Here is a 20,757-nt window from a genome sequence, read left to right on the forward strand (position 1 = left end):
GCAAATAAAGAGTGAAGGAATGAATATTGTTGATCTTGAAGGATCCTCTCATCTCTACCCTCCCACACCCCAGAAAGATGGGAACACCCCCTCCCTTCTCCCTGCTCCCCCTCTTCTATTCCTGGCTACAGGCGATGGAGAAGGCAGCTCCTCCCTGGAGCCCAAATTTGGGCTTCACCCAGATTTATTGGGGGGCCGGGAAGAGGACAGGAGACAGTGCTCCTCCAGACTCCCAGGAAAGAGCACCCCATCCCCTCCTCAAGGGAGCTGGAGTGCTGGGGAGCCGAGGTTCAGGATGCAGGGGTTCAGCGAAGCTGGGGTTCAGGATGCCAAGTGCTGGGATTCAGGGACACTGGGGAGCTGAGGAGCTGTGGAGCTAGGGTGCTGGGGAGCTGAGATTCTGGGGTTCAGAGTCCTAGGTGCTAGGGAGCTGAAGTTCTGGGGTGCTGGGGAGCTGAGGTTCTGGGGTTCAGAGTCTCAGGTGCTGGGGAGCTGAGGTGTTGTGGAGCTAGGGTGCTGGGGAGCTGAGGTTCTGGGGTTGAGTCCCAGGTGCTGGGGAGCTGAGGCTCAGGGGTGTGGGGAGCTGAGGTTCTGGGGTGCTGGGGAGCTGAGGTGCTGGGGTTCAGAGTCCCAGGTGCTGGGGAGCTGAGGTGCTGGGGTGGTGGGGAGCTGAGGTTCTGGGGTTCAGAGTCCCAGGTGCTGGGGAGCTTAGATGCTGGGGTTCAGGGTGGCAGGTGCTGGGGAGCTGAGGTGCTGTGGAGCTGAGGTTCTGGGGAGCTGAGGTTCTGGGGTGCTGGGGTGCTGGGGAGCTGAGGCTCGGGGTGCGGGGAGCCGGCGGCCTGGGCTGGCGGGCGGGCGGGCCTCCTGGCTTCCCCGCCTCCTCCCCGCCTCCTCCTCCTCCTCCTCCTCCTCCCTGGGCCGCGCTCCAGCATCACCGCCCGGGCTCCGCGGGCAGCGCAGGTGAGGTTCCGGGGAGCCGGGACTCAAGGGGGACCCCGGGGCGCCCGGAGCTGGGGCTCCTGGCCTGCTCCCCACCCAGAAGGACAGAAGGACGCCTGTCGTGCGGTGTCGCCGGGTCTGCGGCTGAGGAGGGGCTGCGAGTGCGCGCGTGCGGTGCGGCTGGAGCCCCGCGGGGGCCGAGGGGCCGCGGCCAGCAGGGACCGCAGCAGGTGAGGGCGGAGCGCGGGCGCGTGAGTGTGTGTGCGTGTGCGTGCGTGAGTGTGAGTGTGCATGTGTGAGTGTGCGTGAGTGTGTGTGCGTGAGTGTGAGTGTGCATGTGTGAGTGTGCGTGAGTGTGTGTGCGTGAGTGTGAGTGTGCGTGCGTGAGTGTGAGTGTGCATGTGTGAGTGTGCGAGTGAGTGTGAGTGTGAGTGTGCGTGCCAATGCTGGGCCTTGCACACTTCCCACTTTAGTTCATTCAGCTCCACGCTGGGCTCTCCCTCCTCCTCCTCCTCTCCTCCTCCTCTCCTCCTCCTCCTCTCCTCTTCCTCCTCCTCCTCCTCCTCCTCTTCTTCTTCCTCCTCCTCCTCCCCCCCTTTGTTCTTTCTCTTTTTCTTTTCTCTTTCTTATCCAGGACGGCTTTGAACTGCCATTCTCCCCTTCTCAGCCTCACATGACGTGTTGAGGATGACTGATGACAGCATCTGGCACCCAGTCCTGGGCTTGAGCTCAGGGCCTGAGCACTGTCCTTGGACTTTCTCAAGGCTAGAGCTCTACCACTTGAGCCTCAGCACCACTTCTGGCTTTTTTCTATGCATGTGGTACTGAGGAATCGAACCCAGGTCTTCATGCATGCTAGGCAAGCACTCTACCACTAGGCCAAACTCCCGGCCCCTCTCACATACTTTCCTACCCCGGCTGGCTTTGAACCTCGACCCTCATTGCTCAGCCTCCTGAATAGCTTGGGATTTCAAAGCCTGAGCCATGGGCATTCTGACTCATTTTTCTCTTTTCTTCAGCTAGGAAAAAGAAAAAATAAATAAAAATGTTTACAGTAGCGACCCACCAGCCGTGTAAGCCAGCAGGTGAGTACATTGTTAACTGGCAGAAACCTTGGGTTGGGTTCTATGAGAATTCAAGTTTCAGCTGGAATTGTTTTTATTTTATATGTAATTAATTAATTTTTTTTTTCAATTCCTGGCTCCTGCGGATGGCTGTGTAAACTCCTCTGTGTTCAGAGATTCGGGCATTGTCCCAAGTTTCTGCCACTGGCATTCCTTGGATAAAAATAAAGCTTTTCATCAAAGTCAAAGAACACAAGGGCCGACTTGCATGTTGGCTTGAATGGTTTTTCCGGTTTTTCATTGTGGCCTCTGGGATTCCCTTTCCTTCCGTGTGTGTGGTCAGAAGTTGGTTGCTTGTGTCATGATTTTCTTTTCTTTTTTTTATGGTCACTTCTGACACTTGAACTCAAGGCCCGAGCACTATCCTTGAGGTTTCTTTGTGCTCAAAGCTGGTGCTTTACCACTTGAACCACGGCTCCCCTTCCAATTTTTTTTTGCTGGTGCTTCACTGGAGATCAAAGTCTCATGAACTTTTTCCTGCTGGCTTTAAACTGTGATTCTGCAGCTCTCTGCCTCTCTGAATCACTGCACCCAGCACCACTACTGTTTATGTATATATATATATATATATATTTTTTTAAAGCTACTCATGTTCCTTCGACGCCTGGTAATTTTGATGATGTTTGTTCAGGCTTAATGACAGTGCAGCCCTAGGCTTCATTGCTTAAATGACAGAGACCCAGTGCATGTGCATTTTGCTTTGTAATAAACTTGTCTGCTACTGGCAAATGTTTGCTAGTGGTAATTAGAGCTTTTTTTTTGCCCTTGGAAATTGCTGAAGCATGAAGGAAGATTGCAGGCAGAGGCCAGTCCAAGACTTACAGACTCTGGCATTCCCTGCAGAGAGATGGAAATTGGCTCTCTCTTCTCTTCCAAATGCATATCATTAAAGAATATAGTCAGACACCCATGACTCCTGTCTGTCGTTTCAGCTACTCAGGAGGCTGATTCAGAGGATCGTGGTTCAAAGCCAGCCTGGACAGCAACATGTCTGTGAGACTCTCACCTCCAAAGAACCACCAGAAAACTGGAAAGGGCACTGTAGCTCACCTTGAGTAAAAAAAGCTCAGGGACAGTGCCCAGGCCCTGAGTTCAAGTCCCACAACCAAGAGAATGAATAAGAAGGAAAGAAAGAAAATTCAAGCTGGGCATGGTGGCTCACGCCTGCCATCTTAGCTGCCTACTTGGAAGGCTGAGATCTGAGAATCAAGGTTCAAAGCCAGCCTGGGCACAAAAGGACCTGAGACTCTTATCTCCAATGAACCTCTAGAAAACAGAAAGTGGAGCTTGGCTCAAGGGTAGGGCCGTAGCCTTGAGCTGAAGAGCTCAGGAACAGAGCCCAGGCTGAGTTCAAGCCCCGTGACCCCCCCACCCAACACACAAAAATGATTCTATGTTCAATTAACCAGCAAAATGCTGGACTGGAGACATGGCTCCAGTGGTAGAGCTCCAGCCTTGAACAACAAAGAGCTCTGTGTCAGTACTGGGGCTTGAACTCAGGGCCTGAGTTCCTCAGAGATCAGAGTCTCATGAACTTTCCTGTCCTGGCTGGCTTTGAACCTCGATCCTCCAGATCTCAGCCTCCTGAGTAGCTGGGATGACAGACAGGAGCCACCGTGCTTCCCCCCCCCCCCCACCTGCCAAACACCAGCATGGCTTCTGTGGTATCCATATCATCTCCATCTCTACCACAGGCCTCAGCGCTCTGTCCCAGACACCAGCCATTGTGTCGCTGGTGGGGTTACTGGCTAGCCTGGCAGTTCTGCTGACAATTGCACTCATCCAGGCATGGCACCCTGAGGTCGTGCCCCCGGGACTGAAGGTAAGTGACAAGGACAGAGGGAACTGAATGACAGGAGAGGGGTTCAAACACCACCACCTCCCCCCCAAAGTCAAAGCCAGGCACTTGATGGCTCACTCCTGTCATCCCAGCTACTCAGGAGGCTGAGATCTGAGGACCAGAGGTTCAAAGCCAGCCCTGGGCAGGAAAAGTCCAAGAGACTCTCATGTCCAGGGAACCACTAGAAAACCACGAGTGGTGCTGTGGCTCAAGTGGTAGAGCGCCAGCCTTGAGAAACAGGAACAGCGTCCAGATCCTGAATTCAAGACCCACAACCGACTGAGACACAGAGAAAAACAGACAGAGAGACAGAGGGAGGGAGGGGGGAAAGAGGGAGGGAGGGAGGAAGGGAGGGAGGGAGTCCGGTGTTGGGCCTGCCAGCCTTCAATGTCTGCCAACACCTCAGTGATACTGCTGGGTCATGCCAGGGGGCAGAGAATGAACAATGCCACCGTGTTTGTGGCAATTAAAAAAAAAGAAAGTGGGGCCGGGAGTTTGGCCTAGTGGTTAAAGTGCTTGCCTAGCATGCACGAAGACCCGGGTTCGATTCCTCCATACCACATACACAGAAAAAGCTGCAAGTGGTGCTGTGGCTCAAGTGGTAGAGCACCAGCCTTGAGCAAAAGGAGCTCAGGGACAGTGCCCAGGCCCTGAGTTCAAGACCCAGGACTGGCATTAAAAAAATAAACAAAACTCCATCCAGACAAGAATGCAGTGCACACGACAGTCACATTTCGTAGGGGACAGAGACGTCTTGATTCACGAGCTGGGGTCACTTGGTTAATTTTTTTCCATTTTGCCCTTTTTTTTTTTTTTGCCAGTCTTGGGACTTGAACTCAGGACCTGGGCGCTATCCCTGAGCTCTTCAGCTCAAAGCTGGCTCTCTACCACTTGAGCCACTTCCCATTTTCTGGTGGTTCAGGGGAGATCAGACTCTCGTGGACTTTCCTGCCAAGGTTGGCTTTGAACTCCGATCCTCCAGATCTCAGCCTCCTGAGTAGCTGAGATCACAGCGCGAGCCACCTGCCTCTGACTCCATTTCTTTTCTAGAAGGTTCTCAGCATGGGAAGCCAGTCTCTGTGGACCTTTCTTCTCCTCCTCCTTCTTTTTTCAGTATGGCGTGGTCCTGGACGCCGGCTCTTCTCGAACCACTGCCTACGTCTACCACTGGCCCGCGGAGAAAGAGAACAACACCGGGGTCGTGGGCCAGAGCTTCAAGTGCAACGTGAAAGGTGAGGTATGGGGGTGAATGGGGGAGCCTGGTGGGATGGGGAGGGCCAATCCAGCCGCCAGTGGAGATCCAGACACTGGCAGTAGTGAGCACTGATTTAGGAGTCAGGGGATGGATGGACTAGAGCCCAGACACCCCTGCATGGAAATGGGCTTATACACCAAGTACCAAGGTTTTTCTCCAGTCCACTACTTTTTATTTTACATTTATTATTATTATTATTGCAGTCCTGGGGCTTGAACCTGGGGCCTGAGCAGTGTCCTTAATTTTTCTCAAGGCTCCATAGAACTCTACCACTTGAGCCACAGCACCACTTCCGGCTTTTTCTGAGTATGTAGTACCAGGGAATCGAACCCAGGGCTTTGTGCATGCCAGGCAAGCACTCCCCCACTAGGCCTCGCTCCCGGCGCTCTTAGAGCTTTTTCAATAGTGTCTCACTCTCAGAACCTTGGCCCCTTCATAGCTAGTGAGCAATATGTGTTCTATGTAAACTGTGACATTTTGGGGGTACCCTCCCACCCCAGGCTCCTGGTGAACCCCTGGGCTTGCGGCTGGCTGGCGCCTGATGTGAGAAGCCCACTTTGAATCATGGTCACCATTCCAGATGGCTGTAGCCCTGTGGGAAGGAGGCTGGCGCTTCCATGGCCAGGGTCACGAGCCATCCACACAGGGTGAACCCGCCCTGCATGCCACATGCGAGGTCAAGAATAGGACAGGCCACCAGGGACCCCGCAGCACAGCCAGAAATGGATCTTCCTCTGCTTTGATGACACACCACAGCTGCCATTGCGCCTGCCTGTGTGGCTTTCTCCACGCCCCGCCCTCCCCGGCTCAGGATAATTTGGGATACTGGTTCCTCTAGATGTTGCCAGCTTCCCCAGGGTCCCAACTGCCTTGGCCAGGGAATGGAGAGAAAAGCTGCTTTGTGATTCCTCCTGTTTTCTTTCCATTTTTTTTTTCCCTTTCTGTCCATCCTGGGGCTTGAACTCAGGGCCTGGGCACTGTCCCTGAGCTACTTTTGCTCAAGGCTAATAGTCTACCACTTGGGCAGCAACTCTACTTCTTGCATTTTCTGTGTCTGTGGTAGTGGGGGATCAAACCCAGGGCTTCGTGCATGCTAAGCAAGCACTCTACCACTAGGCCACACTCCCGGCCGGAGAGTTTGTTTTTCTTTAAATAGTCAAATAAAACAAACAAAACACCCAGACTTAGTCATTGGTGGCTCACACCCGTCAGCTCAGCTACTCAGGAAGCTGAGCTCTAGGGGATCCCAGTTCAAAGCCAGCCCTGGGGGCAGAAAAACCAGAGAGACTTTTACAGACTTCAACTCCTCACAGCCCAAATGCTGGTAGTGGAGGGGTGGCTCAAGTGGTAGAGCACCAGCCTAGAGCCAATAATAATAATAATATAGTATTATTATTATTGTTATGCATGAGGGCACACACACACACACACACACACACACACAGTTGTATCACAACCATTTGTCCACAGGCTCTGGGATCTCCAGCTATGACCAGAACCCCCAAGACATCCCCCGAGCCTTTGAGGACTGCATGGGGCGAGTCAAGACCCAGGTTCCAGCGCCGCTCCAGCCATCTACCCGCCTCTACCTGGGCGCCACAGCTGGTATGCGCCTGCTCAGGTACACACGTCACACCAGCAAGATAGATGGCGCCATGATGGTGCCAATTCCTCACCCAGGAACGCGATTCCAGCCGGGCACCGGTGGTTCTCACCTGCCGTCCCCGCCACTCGGGAGGCTGAGGTCTGGAGGATCGAAATTTGAGGCTAGCCTAGGGCAGAAAAGTCCGTGAGATTCTTACCTCCAAGGTACCACCAGAACATGGTGAGTGGGGCTGAGGCTCAAGTGGTAGAGCTCTAGCCTTGAGAAAGCCCAAGGACAGTGCTCAGGCCCTGAGTTCAAGCCCCAGGACTGACAAAAAAAAAAGTGCGATTGGACTTTGTCTTCCATCGTGGTGGTGGTGGTAAGGATGTTTTTTTTTTCCTTTTTTGTGGTTGTTTTGTTTTTCCACGGCAGTATTGCGGCTTGAACTCGCAGCCTTGTCTTTTCCCTTGGCTTTTTCTTGTTATTGTTGCTGCTCAAGGCTGGTGCTCTACCACTTGAGCCACGGCGCCACTTCCGGCTTTTTGCTGGTTCCTTGGAGATCAGAGTCTCACAGCCTTTTCCTGGCCCTGGGCTGGCTTTCAGCCACGATCCTCCAGATCTCAGCCTCTGAGTTGTTGTGACGGCAGGCGTGAGCCACAGGACCTGGCCTGAAAACGTCCTCCTGGGTCGTGGGCCTCCCGTGTTTCCTCTTTGCCTCGTCTAGGTTACAAAACGAGACGGCGGCTAATGCAATTCTGGGGAGCATTCGAGACTACTTTGAGACACAGCCTTTTGATTTTCGGGGTGCTCAGATCCTCTCCGGGCAAGAAGAAGGGGTGTACGGCTGGATCACCGCCAACTACATCAAGGGAAATTTCCTGGAGGTGTGTGGAAGCCAGCGCACAGGGCTGGGTCACTGGGAATCCAGTCCCCGTGCAGGGCCTCCCGCCTGTCATCCCAGCTCCTGGGGAGGCTGAGATCTGGAGGATCGCAGTTCAAAGCCAAGCCCAGGGCAGGAAAGTCTGTGAAACTCTGATCTCCCAGGAACCAGCAAAAAGCCGGAAGTGGTGCTGTGGCTCAAGTGGTAGAGCACCAGGCTTGAGCAAAAGAAACTCAGGGACAGCTCCCAGGCCCTGAGTTCGAGCCCCAGGCTCTCCACATGCATGTACTCATACACCCCAACACATACCTCAGCACCCCGTGTCACACGGCCTGGTTGTGGGGTGGGGTTCCCCCCCCCCAGTGCCCATCTATAGCTTTCTAGCCTTCTGTTTCCCCCTGCACAGAGGACGCTGTGGCATGCGTGGGCTCACCCCCACGGTGTGCAGACCACGGGGGCTCTGGACCTGGGCGGGGCCTCCACGCAGATCTCGTTCGTGGCCGGGGAAGAGGCCGTGCTGCATGGCGGCGTGCAGGTCACTCTGTTCGGGTACACGTACCAGCTCTACACGCACAGCTTTCTCTGCTACGGCCGCCATGAGGCCGAGAGGAGGTTTCTGGCCTCCCTGTTGCAGGTGTGGGGTGGTGTAGAGGGGAGGGGAGAGGGGAAGGAGGGAGGGAGGGAGGGGAGAAGAAGCTGGAACCCAGGCCTGGGTGTCGTCCCCAGAGCTTCTTTCTGCTCAAGGCTGGTGCTCAGGCTGTCACCCAGCCACTCAAGAGGCTGAGATCTGGAGGATCGTGGTTCAAAGCCAACCCAGGCAGGAAAGTCCGTGAGACTCTGATCTCCCACGAACCACCAGAAAACCTGAAGTGGCACTGTGGTTCAAGTGGTAGAGCACCAGCCTTGAGCTGAAGAGCTCAGGGCCAGCGCCCAGGCCCTGAGTTCAAGTTCCACCAACCGACAACACAGAAAACAGATTTATATATATATACATTTTTGCCCTCTTCCTCCTAATACCTAACCCTTGACCCTTGGGCCTACAGAATTCTCCTGAAGCCAGTGAGCTCATCAACCCCTGTTACCCCCGGAATTACAGCACCAGTGTCACCCTGGCACACATCTTCGGAAGCCTGTGCACCGAGAAGCAGAGGCCAGCGAGCTCTGAGGCCAGCCGCAGCGTCCTTTTCAAAGGCACTGGCGAGCCGGCCGCCTGCAGGGAGACAGTCGGCTCTCTGTTTGATTTCCAGTCTTGTCATGGCCAAGAGGATTGTTCTTTCAATGGGGTTTACCAGCCCAAGGTTCAAGGGCCCTTTGTGGTAAGTGCAGACATCCACCTTTTTACTAGCATAATTATAATTTTGTGTTAGTTGTCAGACTTGAACTCAGAGCCTGGGCGCTGTCCCTGAGCTGTTTTTGCTCAAGGCTGGAGCTCTACCACTTGAGCCACAGCACCACTTGCTGCTTTTTCTGTGTATGTGGTACCGAGGAATCGAACCCAGGGCTTTGTGAACACTAGGCAAGCACTGTACCACTAGGCCACACTCTCAGCCCACCCCCAGAGCTCATTTTCTTGTGCTCATTTGCAGGCGTTTGCTGGGTTTTATTATACAGCGAGTGCCCTAAACCTTTCTGGAAGCTTCTCCCTGGATGCCTTCAATCGCAGCACGTGGGACTTCTGCAGCCGGGCGTGGTCTGAGGTCAGTACCCTGCACACACGACTGGTGTGACCCTAACACCACAGCAGGAGCTGAGCCGCCTCACCCCTGCATCCCCGCTGCTCAGGAGGCTGAGATCTGAGGATCGCAGTTCAAAGCCAGCCAGGAACAGGAAAGACCGTGAGACTCTTATCTCCAATAAATGAGCCAAAAAAATGCTGGCAGTGGATGTGTGGCTCAAGAGGTACAGCACCAACCTTTAGTGGGAAAAGACGAAGCAAGTGTGTGAGGTCCTGAGTTCAAACCCAAGGACCCGCAGAGAGACAGACACAGAGAGAAAGAGGAACTAGAGACAGACAGATAGACAGAAAGACAGACAGACACAGAGAGAAAGGGGAACTAGAGACAGACAGATAGACAGAAAGACAGAAAGACAGACACACACAGAGACAGACAGACACAGAGAGAAAGAGGAACTAGAGACAGATAGACAGAAAGACAGACAGACACACACAGAGACAGACAGACACAGAGAGAAAGAGGAACTAGAGACAGAGAGATAGACAGAAAGACAGAAAGACAGACAGACACAGAGAGAAAGAGAAAATAGAGACAGAGATAGAAAGACAGAAAGACAGACACAGAAAGAGGAACTAGACAGAGAGATAGACAGAAAGACAGACAGACACAGAGAGACAGACAGACACAGAGAGAAAGAGGAAATAGAGACAGGTAGACAGACAGAGACACAGACAGACACAGAGAGAGACTGAGAGACAGACACAGAAAGACAAGCCCTACAGACAGAGATACACAGAGATAGAGAGCGACAGACAGACACACAGAGAGACAGACACAGACACAGAGACACAGACAGGAAGACAGAGACAAAGAGACAGCCAGAAAGACAGAGAGAGACAGACACAGAGACACAGACAGTGACATAGAGACAGAGACAGACACAGTGAGAGACAGCTAGGCAGATAGAGAGACATACAGAGAGACAGAGACAGACAGGACAGACAGACAGAGACAGAGCAGGGAGAGAGACAGACCCAGGGCCACCACCACGGTCGGGCGTGGCGTGGCGTGGAATGGCTGGTGGTCATTTTCTCGTTGGATTCTGGGGATCCCTTCTTCTCAGGTTTGGCTGCCTGGTGTGGGGTGCTGGGAAGGCAGGGATGGAGGGGCCAGTCCCTCCTCTGAGCTATCATAAATCTCTCTTCTCTTCAGCTCCCCTCCCTGCTCCCCAAATTCGAGGAGGAATATGCCCGCTCCTACTGCTTCTCAGCCCACTACATCTTCCACTTGCTTGTCCACGGATACAAGTTCACCAAGGACACGTGGCCTCAAGTACACTTTGAAAAAGAAGTACGTGACCCCCCCCAACCCCAATGTCCCCTCTTGTCTTCCTCCCTGGCTGGGCACAGTGCCTCTCGCCTGTCATCCTAGCTACTCAAGAGGCTGAGATCTGGAGGATCGTAGTTCAAAGTCAGCCCAGGCAAAGTCCATGAGACTCTGATTTCCCATGAACCACCAGAAAACCAGAAGTGGTGCTGTGGCTCAAGTGGTAGAGCACTAGCCTTGAGCTGAAGAGCTCAGGGACAGCGCCCAGGCCCTGAGTTCAAGACCCAACGACCGATCAAAAAAAAAAATAGGGCTGAGAGTTTGGCCTAGTGGTAGAATGCTTGCCTAGCATGCACAAAGACCTGGGTTCGATTCTTCGGTACCGTATACATAGAAAAAGCTGGAAGTGGTGCTGTGGCTCAAGTGGCAGAGCTCTAGGCTTGAGAAAGCCCAAGGACAGTGGTCAGACCCTGAGTTCAAGCCCCTGGATTGACAAAAAAAAGAATAACAGATGGCTGGCTGGAATCAAATCTATTCAACAATAATTACATTAAACCAGCCTGCATTAGGCCAGGGGGCTGTGTGGCCTTCCCTAGGGGAAATTAAGGCAACCTATGAAAGAATGAAGGCCGTCTGGAGACCTTATAAGCCTCGACTCTGAGCTCTGCTGCCAACAAATCCAATTACTGTTAAACTGCATCAGAACAATGGGGAGCGCACATTCATTTGGTTTGAGCAAACATCTCCGCTTTGAGTTCCTTCTCTCTCTCTCTCTCTCACTTCTTTTGTTTGTTTGCCAGACCTGGGGTTTGAACTCAGGGCCTGGGTGCCGTCCCTGAGCCTCTCTGTGCTCAAGGCTGGCGCTCCACCACTTGAACCACAGCTCCATTTCCGGCATTTTGCTGATCCATACCAGAAATGAGTGCAGGGTGATTTGTCTGTCTGTCTGTCCCCTCTCTCCCTCCCCCCACAAACCCCTATCCCACAGTGGCCCACTGAGAAAGCAAGAATTACTGGTGTGAACCACCGCACCTGGCCTGCCTGCTGCCTGGGTTAAGGCTTCATTCCTTTGCAGATGTTGTCTCTTTAATGACTGAAGGCAACGCGCATGCGCACACACACGCACACACGCCCCCCCCCATCCATGAGGTGTTAAACACGCATGCGTGACCCCGTGTTTTCCTTGGCAGGTGAGAAACAGCAGCATTGGCTGGGCTCTGGGTTATATGCTCAACCTCACCAACCAGATCCCCGCCGAGGGCCCCCGGCTCCGCCTGCCCGTGCCACCGCCCGTCTTCGTGGGCATCCTGGTCTCCTTTTCCATCACCGCCATACTCTGCCTGGGCTTCCTTCTCTACCTCTGCGCCGGGTCCCCAGGCACCAAGGCTTTGGAACCTGCCCTGGAGCCGTCGGTGGATGTTGAGTGAAACGATCTCCAGCTGCTGCTGCTGCAGCCCCGGTGAGGCCAAGAGGCAGCCATAGGATTCAACTTTTTTTTTTTTTTTTGGTTTTTGAAGGACAGTCGGGCTCTGGTGCACACGCCTGCCGTGCTGGCTAATCAAGTCAGAGGCCTGAGATGGGAGGGTGGTGGATTTCCAAGCAGAGAAAAAAATAAAAAATCTGCACTGTAACACCAAAAAAACAAAACATAAAAGCCAGGCGCAGTGGCTCACGCCTGTCATCCCAGCTACTCAGGAGGCTGAGATCTGAGGATCGCGGTTCAAAGCCAGCCTGGGCACTAAAGTCCATGAGACTCTCATCTCCAATAAACCACTAGAAAATGGGAAGTGGAGCTGTGGCTCCAGGGTAGGGCGGTAGCCTTGAGCTCAAGAGCTCAGGGACAGCACCCAGGTTTGCCAGCGGTTCAAGCCTGTCACATTAGGCTACTCATGGAGGCTGAGGTGGCAGGATGAAAATTCAAAGCCAGCCTGAGATGCTTAGCACAAATGGACATGTCCAAAAGCCTAAAGCAAAGCCCTGGCTCAAGTGGGAGAGTGCCAGCCTTAAGCAAAGAGCCCAGGTTCCGAGTTCAAGCCCCAGGACTAGCAAAATAAAAATAAAGATTTCTGTGCATAAAATGTGTGAATTGGAGCCAGGAGCGTGGCTTAGGGGGTAGAGCACCTTAACGTGGTTTTCACCTTATGCTCAGCCATCCTCAAAGCCGAGCTTCCCCGGTTCAACCCATTTGATGGCGTCCCAGCCGCGAACACAGATGCTCTGGGCCAGTGGCTTTCTTTCTGTTCCTGCTGGAACCATTTGTATTCAGGCGGGCACACAGGCTACTCAGTAAATACTTGTGCAATAAATGGAGTAACTTGATTGGCAATGTGGGTTCCTTGTCAGAGGCTGCGTTCTCATCTGTGGCCTGGACTCAAGCAAAACAAAACAGCCATGGATGGTGGGGTAGAGGGGGCGATGTTTTGGACAGACTTGACTCCTCCGTGGCACGGGGTTCAGTCTGAGTAAATCCAACTACACGAAGAACCAATGAGCCAGTGGCCCCCGGCAGCCACTCAGGAGGCTGAGATCTGAGGATCACAGTTGGAGGCCAGCAGAGCAGGAAAGTCTGCGGGACTGTTATCTCCAATCAACCACCAGAAAACCAGGAGTGGCACGCTGGCTCAATGTGGTAGAGTGCAGGCCTTGACCTGAAGAGCTCAGGGACAGAACCCAGGCCTTGAGTTCAAGCCCCAGGTCAGATCTCAGTGGACTTTGTGGCTCAAGTGGGAATGGCAGTTCTCAGAGCAACCACTGGGCCACAGCTGAAGCCAATTAACCATCTTGCGGGAAGCAGGGAAAGGAGAAGGCCCAGCAGGCCCACCATGGGGTCTGGCTTCCCTGTGTGATGTGTGGACAGAGCTTGGCCCACCCCGCCAACAACCCAGACTCACAAGCGTCCAGTAAGGAATGCACTGGTTTTGGAGTGGTCCTGCCTGGGTTTGAACTTAAGTCTCTGGGTGCTGCCCCTTAGCTTTTCTGCTCAGGTAACTCACCAAAGGAACAAGCACTGCGGTCACAATCTGGGTGCTGGGGTCTGAGTACACACAGGAAGGGAGATACATCTGCCATGGTGTCAAAAGAACCTTTATTCTGTCAAGAGCGCCCCTATGCCTTCTTGCCAGCGGCTTTGGGGGCGGGGGCTTTTGTGGCAGGGGCTTTGGGGCCCTTCTGAGCTTTGGGGGGCTGGGCGGGCTTCTGGCCGGCTGCAGCTTTCTGGGCCCCGGGTTTCTGTCCTGAGGACTTCTTGGTGCCCTCGGCGGGCTTCTTGGCTGGGCCTTTGCTTTTAGCTGCAGCGGCTGCAGCCGCTGCCGCAGCAATGGCGGCCTTGGCTACTGGGGCTTTCTTGGGCGAAGCCTTCAGGAGAGCAGCTCTCTGGAGTTTCTTCACCTCATTCTTGATGAGTCTGTTTCTCTGTAAAGAAGAAAAACTGGCACAATGAGCAAGCGCACATGTGACCAGGGAGGCTGAGACCCAGAGGATCACGGTTCAAAGCCAGCCCGGGCAGGAGAGCCCATGAGACTCTACCACACCCTGAAATACAACCCAGAAGGTTACAGACTCTTCTGTGCATGCAGGCTGCACACGGAACCTCACGGTTCAACCCCGAATAAGCTGGATTACAGGTGTGAGCCCCCACGCCCAGCTGCTCTATTCTTATTCTCAAGGTGACACAGAATATCGACGTACCATTTTCTTAGCCTTCATAACTTTGTAGCGGTCAAAGTCTGTCATCTTGGCTTTCCGCTCTCTGGCATCAATCTTCTTGGCCCATCGGGTGGCAGCCCATTTTGTGTTGATATCTGCCTTCTCCCAGGCTTTGCGCACGTACTTCTGGCGGGCGCTGGACAATAAAGACCATGAATAAAAACCAGCTTTGGCCAGGCATGGTGGCTCACGCCTGTCATCCTAGCTACTCAGGAGGCTGAGATCTGAGGATCACGGTTCAAAGCCAACCTGGGGAACTCAAGTCCAAGAGACTCATCTCCAATAAACCACTAGAAAACGTGAAGTGGCACTGTGGTAGCTTTGAGTTGAAGAGCTCAGGGACAGCGCCCAGGCCCAGAGTTCAAGGCTCACAGCCTAGAGCACCCCCCCAAAAAAGTCAGAAGGGATGGGGCTGTGGCTCAAGTGGTACAGCACCAGACTTTAGCTTTGAGGTAGTGACTGTAGCTCAAGTGGTAGAGAACCAGCACTAAGGGGGAAAAAGAAGCTAAAGGAGGGGGCACAAGTTCAAGCCCTAATACTTCCCTCTCCCTGGCTCCCCAAAGCCTGTATTTCCTGCATGTGAGCCGAGATCAGAAAACTCATTAGCCTGCAGTTAGTGATAGTTCAGGGACACTGCCCAGGCTGAGTTCAAGCCCCACAACCACAAAAATAAATTCCAGCTTCACATATACAAACACACACAAGGGTGGAGGAAGAGCTGACTGGGTGTGTGACTTAGAAAGAAGCGCCCATCTAGCAAGCTTATTATAGAATGGGGAGAGGAGGGATGAGTTAGAGACAGAGCAGAGGTGAAGTAACAGCCAGTGAACAAAGGGGAGGGGGACGGGGAGAAAGAAAAAGCAGTTGAGAGCTGGACCTCGAGGGAGGAAATTGCCAGCCTTAAGTAAGAAAAAACTAAGGGATTGTGTGCCGACCACCAAGTTCAACCTAGCTCAAGGGGGGGGTGAGGGGGGGCCTTACCTGTGTGGGAACTTGAGGATGAAGTCGGTGAGCTGCATACATTTGAACGGCATGGCCTGTCGCCTCACTCGGGTGCAAGGCCCATCCACCAGCGCCTGCAACGCAATCAGCGAACAAGTCATGGGCTGAGAGTGTGGCCTGGTGGTAGAGTGCTGGCCTTGAGCAGAACCAGCTCAGGGACAGTGCCCAGGCCTTGAGTTCAAGCCCTGGGAGTGGCCAAATGAATCATGAAAAGCAAAATCCAGTGCTGTCATTCCTTTAGAACCAGCCAACTCACACTACTGTTCAACTACTGATGGGACCTATGCCTTCTGTGGGTCTGAACGCTGGAACTCAAGGCCTGAGCACTGTCTCTTTGCATTCTCATTTCCAGCTGGCGCTCTACTGCTTAAGCCAGAGCTCCACTTTGGTCTGGTTAAACCACTGTTTTTCATCCCCGAAGCTGCCAGGCTCCGGTGGCTTACGTCTGCTACGCCAACTACCCAGGAGAGCTGAGATCTGGAGGAATGTAGTCCAAAACCAACCCGGGGGAGGAAAGTCTGTGAAACTCCCCCCCCCCACATACACCCATGAACCGCCAAAAAGAAAAAAAAAGCCAGTAGTGGTGCTGTGGTTCAAGTGGTAGAGCACCAGCCTTCCACACAAGGACAGCAGGCACCCAGGCCCCGAGTTCAAACCCTATGATCCACACACACAAAAAAAGAGACGAGTTTGTGACTTTCCGTGGCTTACCCTGTTCTGGTCGATAACGTCTACGATCGCCACCAGCTTCCCGGCATGGGGCCCGAAGGAGACGTAGGCCACCCGGCCGACCTCCACGTAACGCCTGAACACCTGGAGGACACACGGCCGCATGAACCCCGAACCCTGCCACCATCCCCGAGAATCGTCCTCTCTTCCCCCCACACCCAGTGATGGAGACCCAGCGGCTCTCAAGTCTGGACTGGGGGGCCGGGAAAACGTTGCAGCCCTGTTTCCCCCGGTCAAGGTTAAAATACATAAAACTAGATGGGATCGGCCCCGCGGGGACCCAGGTGAAGGCCCCGGGTCGGGCCACGCGGGCCTCCGGCCGTCCCGGCCCCGCGCATGCGCGCTCGGCGCCCGGCGCCTCCCCGGCCCCGACAGGCCGCAGCACGCGACCGCGGCCCCGCGCCGCCGCCCCCCGGCGCGGGAACCCCCCTTGCACCCCGCGGGCGGCGCTTCCCGGGGACCCCTCCCTCCTCTTCCAAGGTGCCGCTGCCTCGCCAGGACCGCCCGTAGGGGTACGGGTAGAGCGGAACGGCCGCAGGGACCGGAGCACCACACGGGCGAGACTCACCATGTTGGCGGTGTAGGGTTAGAAGGAAGAAGGCCCCGGATGGCAGTGCGCATGTGCGGCGGCGCGCCCCGCCCCTTCGGCGGCCACGTGATGCCGGCGCGGGCTCCGATTGGCCGGGGGGGAGTGCGTCAGTGATTTCCCCCCCCCTCTTCTTTCTGATACGCATGCTCCGGAGCGTCGTGACGTCATTCCCGGGCTGCGGCCTGGCCTGGCTGGCGCCGAGGTGATGGGTTCGTAGGTTCGAATCCTCGGGGAAGAAGAACAACAAACCGGCACCGCTGGCTCACATCCGAAGTCCTAGCTACTCAGGGAGGCTGGGGACCTCGAAGTGGGTGGTTCGAAGCCAGCCTGGCCAGGAAAAAGTATGTGCGACTTTAAAATTTTTAATCTCCAAGACAGAAGTGGGGATGTGGCCCACATGGTAGAGCACCCTCCAGGAACACCACAGCTCAGACAGGGTCTCAGAATAGCTGGACTCTAATAATGCCCCGCCTTGCCAGTCTTGACATGACTGCTGGGTGAAAGCCACTTTCTTGCGTGCTTTAACTAATGTTATTTTTTCCGTGTTTCATTTTCTGATTGCTCTGGTAGAGGGGATGGACAGAGAGGGGTTCTCGTTCCACAAGTCAGGTCCTGAGCCAATTTCTTTTTGGACAGTGTCACCCCATCCCTGGCTCTCCCCATTTTCCCCCTCCCGTCCCCACCTACAAGTTGTAGAGCTCTTTTTCCACATCGTGTCCCAGCGAGGACCACGGCTGCCTTGCTCATCCCCATTTCTATGTCCTCCCCACCCCCACAAAGAGATAGAACAACCAAGACAAAGAAATCAACTTGGGGGGGGGGGGGAAGCTTCATTTCCATTTCCTGGAGTTCACTTCCATCGATGTTATATGATCAGAGTAATGGTGTGTGCTTTTGTTGTTGTTTTGCTTTGTTTACAGATCCTGGGTTTGGAACTCAGGGCCTGCACACTATCTCTGAGCTTCTTTGTCCTCAAGGCTGGTGCTCTTACCACCTGATCCCCGGCACCACTCCTGGCTTTTTCTGAATAGTTTGCTGGAGATGAGCGTCTCACGGGGACTTTTCTGTCTCTAGGTGGTCTCAGCGATTTTTCTCCCCCCGTTTTAAAAGTAGTTCAGGCGGACATGTTGCTAAATTAGCATAAATAATTCTGGTAAATTCCACCTCCCTCTGTTTTTTTTTTTTTCTTTTTGCCAGCCTCATCAGGGCCTGGCCTGGCTGCTGTCCCGAAGCTTCTTTTTCTCAAGGCTGGTGCTCGACCCCTTGAACCACAGCGCCATTTCCAGTGTGTTTTTTTTTTTTTGCTGGTTGGACTTTCCTGCCTCGGGCTGGCTTTGAACCGCGATCCTCAGATCTCCGCCCCCTGCGTGGCTGGGCTGACAGGCTTGAGCCATCGGCGTCCAGCCTTTCCTGTCCTCTCGGCGCTGGTCCTGCGGGTTGAATCCAGCGCCTGGCCATTCACGGTCCCACAGCTTTGTGGCTCAGCGGCCCCGCCTTCCGCCCGCCGGAAGTGCGCGTGCGTCAGCGACGCTCTACGCACGCGGAGGACTGCTGTCTCGTTGGTAACGCCGGCGTCCAGCGCGCCATCTAGCCAATCACAGCCTCCGGCCTGTGGAGGACAACCAATCAGAAGACGGCAGCACACGCCTCCCGTCCCGACACGCCCCCTTCCGGACGTTGGCGCGAAACCAGTGTAAGGCACCATTGTAAAGTATGTGCTGAGCCGAGCGGCGGTGTCTTCCGCGGGGAAAAGGCTGAGAGAATCTTCTCTTTCTGTAGCCAGCAAAAAGGTGGATGTGCAGTTATGACTCAACTGGTAGAGGCCCCCCCCAAAAAAAACCAAAATCTGCATCAACATCCTGGGCTCAAGCCCCAGGACAACCACAAAAAGCAAACCAAAGTCCGACCAAAGCCCGCGTCCCGGATTCTATTCAAATTCACCGCCAAGCTCACAACCGGGCACGTCACTCAGAGACCCCGCCCCTTCCGCCGGACGCAGCGTGGCGGAAGCCCCCCTCTGGCGGAAAACCCCGCCCCTTCCGCCCAGCGCGCTACGGAAACAAACCGCGGCGCTGACTCCGCCCCTTGGCGCTGGGTCACGTGGGCCGGCGGGAACCAACGAGACTCCGGGGCGGCGGGCCTCCGCGCCGCCTAGAGCGTCCCTGGCGCGTGCGCGCGCGCACTTCCGGTCGGCGCGAGGCCGTGCGCGCGCGCTCCAGTCGTCCGGCGGCTCCTCAGGCGGCCGCGTCGCCGTCCCTGCGTCTCTCCACCACTAGGCCACGCTCGCGGCCCCACGAGTGTACGTTTGACATGGGGGACGACGGTCCCTCATGTCCTGGGGGGTTCTGGGGGCCCCCTGGTCAGCCTAGCCGTGTGTGTGTGTGTCTGTCCGTCAGTCAGTCCGTCCGTCCTGGGCCTTGAACTCAGGGCCTGGGTACTGTCCGTGAACTTTTCATGGCTACTGAGCTGCCACCCCACATCTGTCCCCCCCTCTCCCCCCACACACACAGCCCTTAAGTAGCTACAGTGTTAGGCAAGGGGCAGCGGTGCCCAGCTGGTAATTTTTTTAATTTTTATTTTATCATTTCCTCTACAGTTCCGGAATAACCAGGACATGCAATTGTGCCAATAGGAAAGTGGATTCCTCTGGGAAGAGTTGCAGAACTGGCTGAAACTGGTGGATTCCCCTCCTCGTTAGTCATAAAGCAAATACCAATGAAACAGCACAATAAGACAGTTCATTCCATGCCAGGGAGAAAGGACCTGAGATCCAGGGATTCTCTCTACACCCTTCAGCATGAGACATAAACACAGGTGCCTACAACATTAGTTGATGTTAAGTTTGGCAGCCCAAGGAACACAAAATTCTCGCCAGGCACTGGTGGCGTGTTCCTGTGATTCCAGTTACTCAGGAAGCTGAGAATTGAGGATCACTTTAAAACCCAACGCCGGTCGATGAAGCTGAGATCGTTCACCTTCCTTTAACCAACAATGAAGTCAGAAGTGTGGTCCAGGTGTAAGATACCCAGCCTTGAATGAAAAAGCCCAGGAAGAGGATGAAGGCCTTAGATACTGGCACTGGCACACACACACACGAGCTGTGCTCATTGTTGCTCACGCCTGTCATCCTAGCTACCCAGGAGGCTGAGATCTAAGGATTGCAGTTCAAAGCCAGCCCAGGGCAGGAAAGTCTGAGACTCTTATCTCCAGTGAACCACCAGAAAACCAGAAGTGGTGCTGTGGCTCAAGTGGTAGAGTGCTGGCCTTGAGCACAAAGAGCTCAGGGACAGCGCACAGGCTCAGCGTTCAAGCCCCAGGACTCAAGGAAATAAAAGGTGTTTTTCTGTTCATCCTGGAAGGGAATCGCCATCGGACGCCATACCCAGCACCGGCCACCAGGTGGCAGTCGGATGCCACCATAAAGGGACACTTGGAAGGCTCTGCTGGGACTGTACACATGTGCCCCGTGTCTCCAAGGAAAACCTATGTTGCCAGGGCGCCTTGCACACACACAGATCAGCAATTCCCACTTGCACACCTGCCAGGATATGCCATGTGAAAACCTAGGACTGAGTTGGCAGTGTATGTGTATGTGTGCGCGTGTGTGTGCACATGCTAGTTCCCAAGGACTTGAACTTGGGCCTGGGCCTGAGCTCTTCAAGCTCAAGGCAAGGCACTTTACCCCTTGAGCCACAGCTCCCCTTCTGGCTTTTTCTGTGCTTCCTTAGAGATAAGAGTCTTATGGACTTTCCTGCTCCGGGATGGCTTTGAACCATGATCCTCTAGATCTCACTCTCCTGAGTAGCTAGGATGACAGACATGAGCCACTCATGCTCGTAACCTTGGGCGTTTTGTCTCCTGGGAGGAGAAGGGAAGCTGGAATTGAGATTTCCCTCCAGATTCCATCTGAGGTCCACCCAGAACTGTACTCGCCCAGTGGAGAGGCTGGTGGTTTCCCTGGCAACCCACATGTAAGAACACCACTCTGCCCACAAGACCTAAAAGTGGGCCTTGAACTTAAATGCCCTGGATTCTGTCCTGGACCTTTTTTTTTTGTTGTTCAAGGCTGAACCACAGCTCTGCATATGCCTTTTTGGCAGTTCTCCA

At 54.4% G+C, this 20,757-nt stretch overlaps 2 protein-coding genes across 2 annotated transcripts; one reads left to right on the plus strand and one right to left on the minus strand.

Moving 5' to 3' along the window:
- The first annotated feature begins 1,081 nt into the window (after positions 1–1,081).
- Positions 1,082–12,847, plus strand: Entpd3 (ectonucleoside triphosphate diphosphohydrolase 3). The gene is made up of 11 exons (XM_090323329.1): positions 1,082–1,169; positions 1,959–2,024; positions 3,758–3,885; positions 5,018–5,135; positions 6,629–6,779; positions 7,468–7,627; positions 8,030–8,257; positions 8,667–8,939; positions 9,210–9,320; positions 10,512–10,649; positions 11,816–12,847. Exons 2-11 carry the CDS (start codon positions 1,985–1,987, stop codon positions 12,050–12,052), a joined length of 1,584 nt encoding a protein of 527 aa, XP_090179455.1. The 5' UTR covers positions 1,082–1,169; positions 1,959–1,984; the 3' UTR covers positions 12,053–12,847.
- Positions 12,848–13,693: 846 nt separating this feature from the next.
- Rpl14 (ribosomal protein L14) lies at positions 13,694–16,692 on the minus strand. Its single transcript, XM_090323343.1, has 5 exons — positions 16,630–16,692; positions 16,044–16,145; positions 15,312–15,406; positions 14,313–14,466; positions 13,694–14,036 (listed from the first exon to the last, which is right to left on the minus strand). The coding sequence occupies exons 1-5, from the start codon at positions 16,630–16,632 to the stop codon at positions 13,731–13,733; spliced, it is 660 nt and encodes a 219-aa protein (XP_090179469.1). The 5' UTR covers positions 16,633–16,692; the 3' UTR covers positions 13,694–13,730.
- Positions 16,693–20,757: the final 4,065 nt, after the last annotated feature.

The sequence above is a fragment of the Megascapheus bottae genome, chromosome 32 (genome assembly GCF_031878675.1).
Source record: "Megascapheus bottae isolate mThoBot1 chromosome 32, mThoBot2.hap1, whole genome shotgun sequence".
Classification (NCBI taxonomy): Eukaryota; Metazoa; Chordata; class Mammalia; order Rodentia; family Geomyidae; genus Megascapheus; species Megascapheus bottae.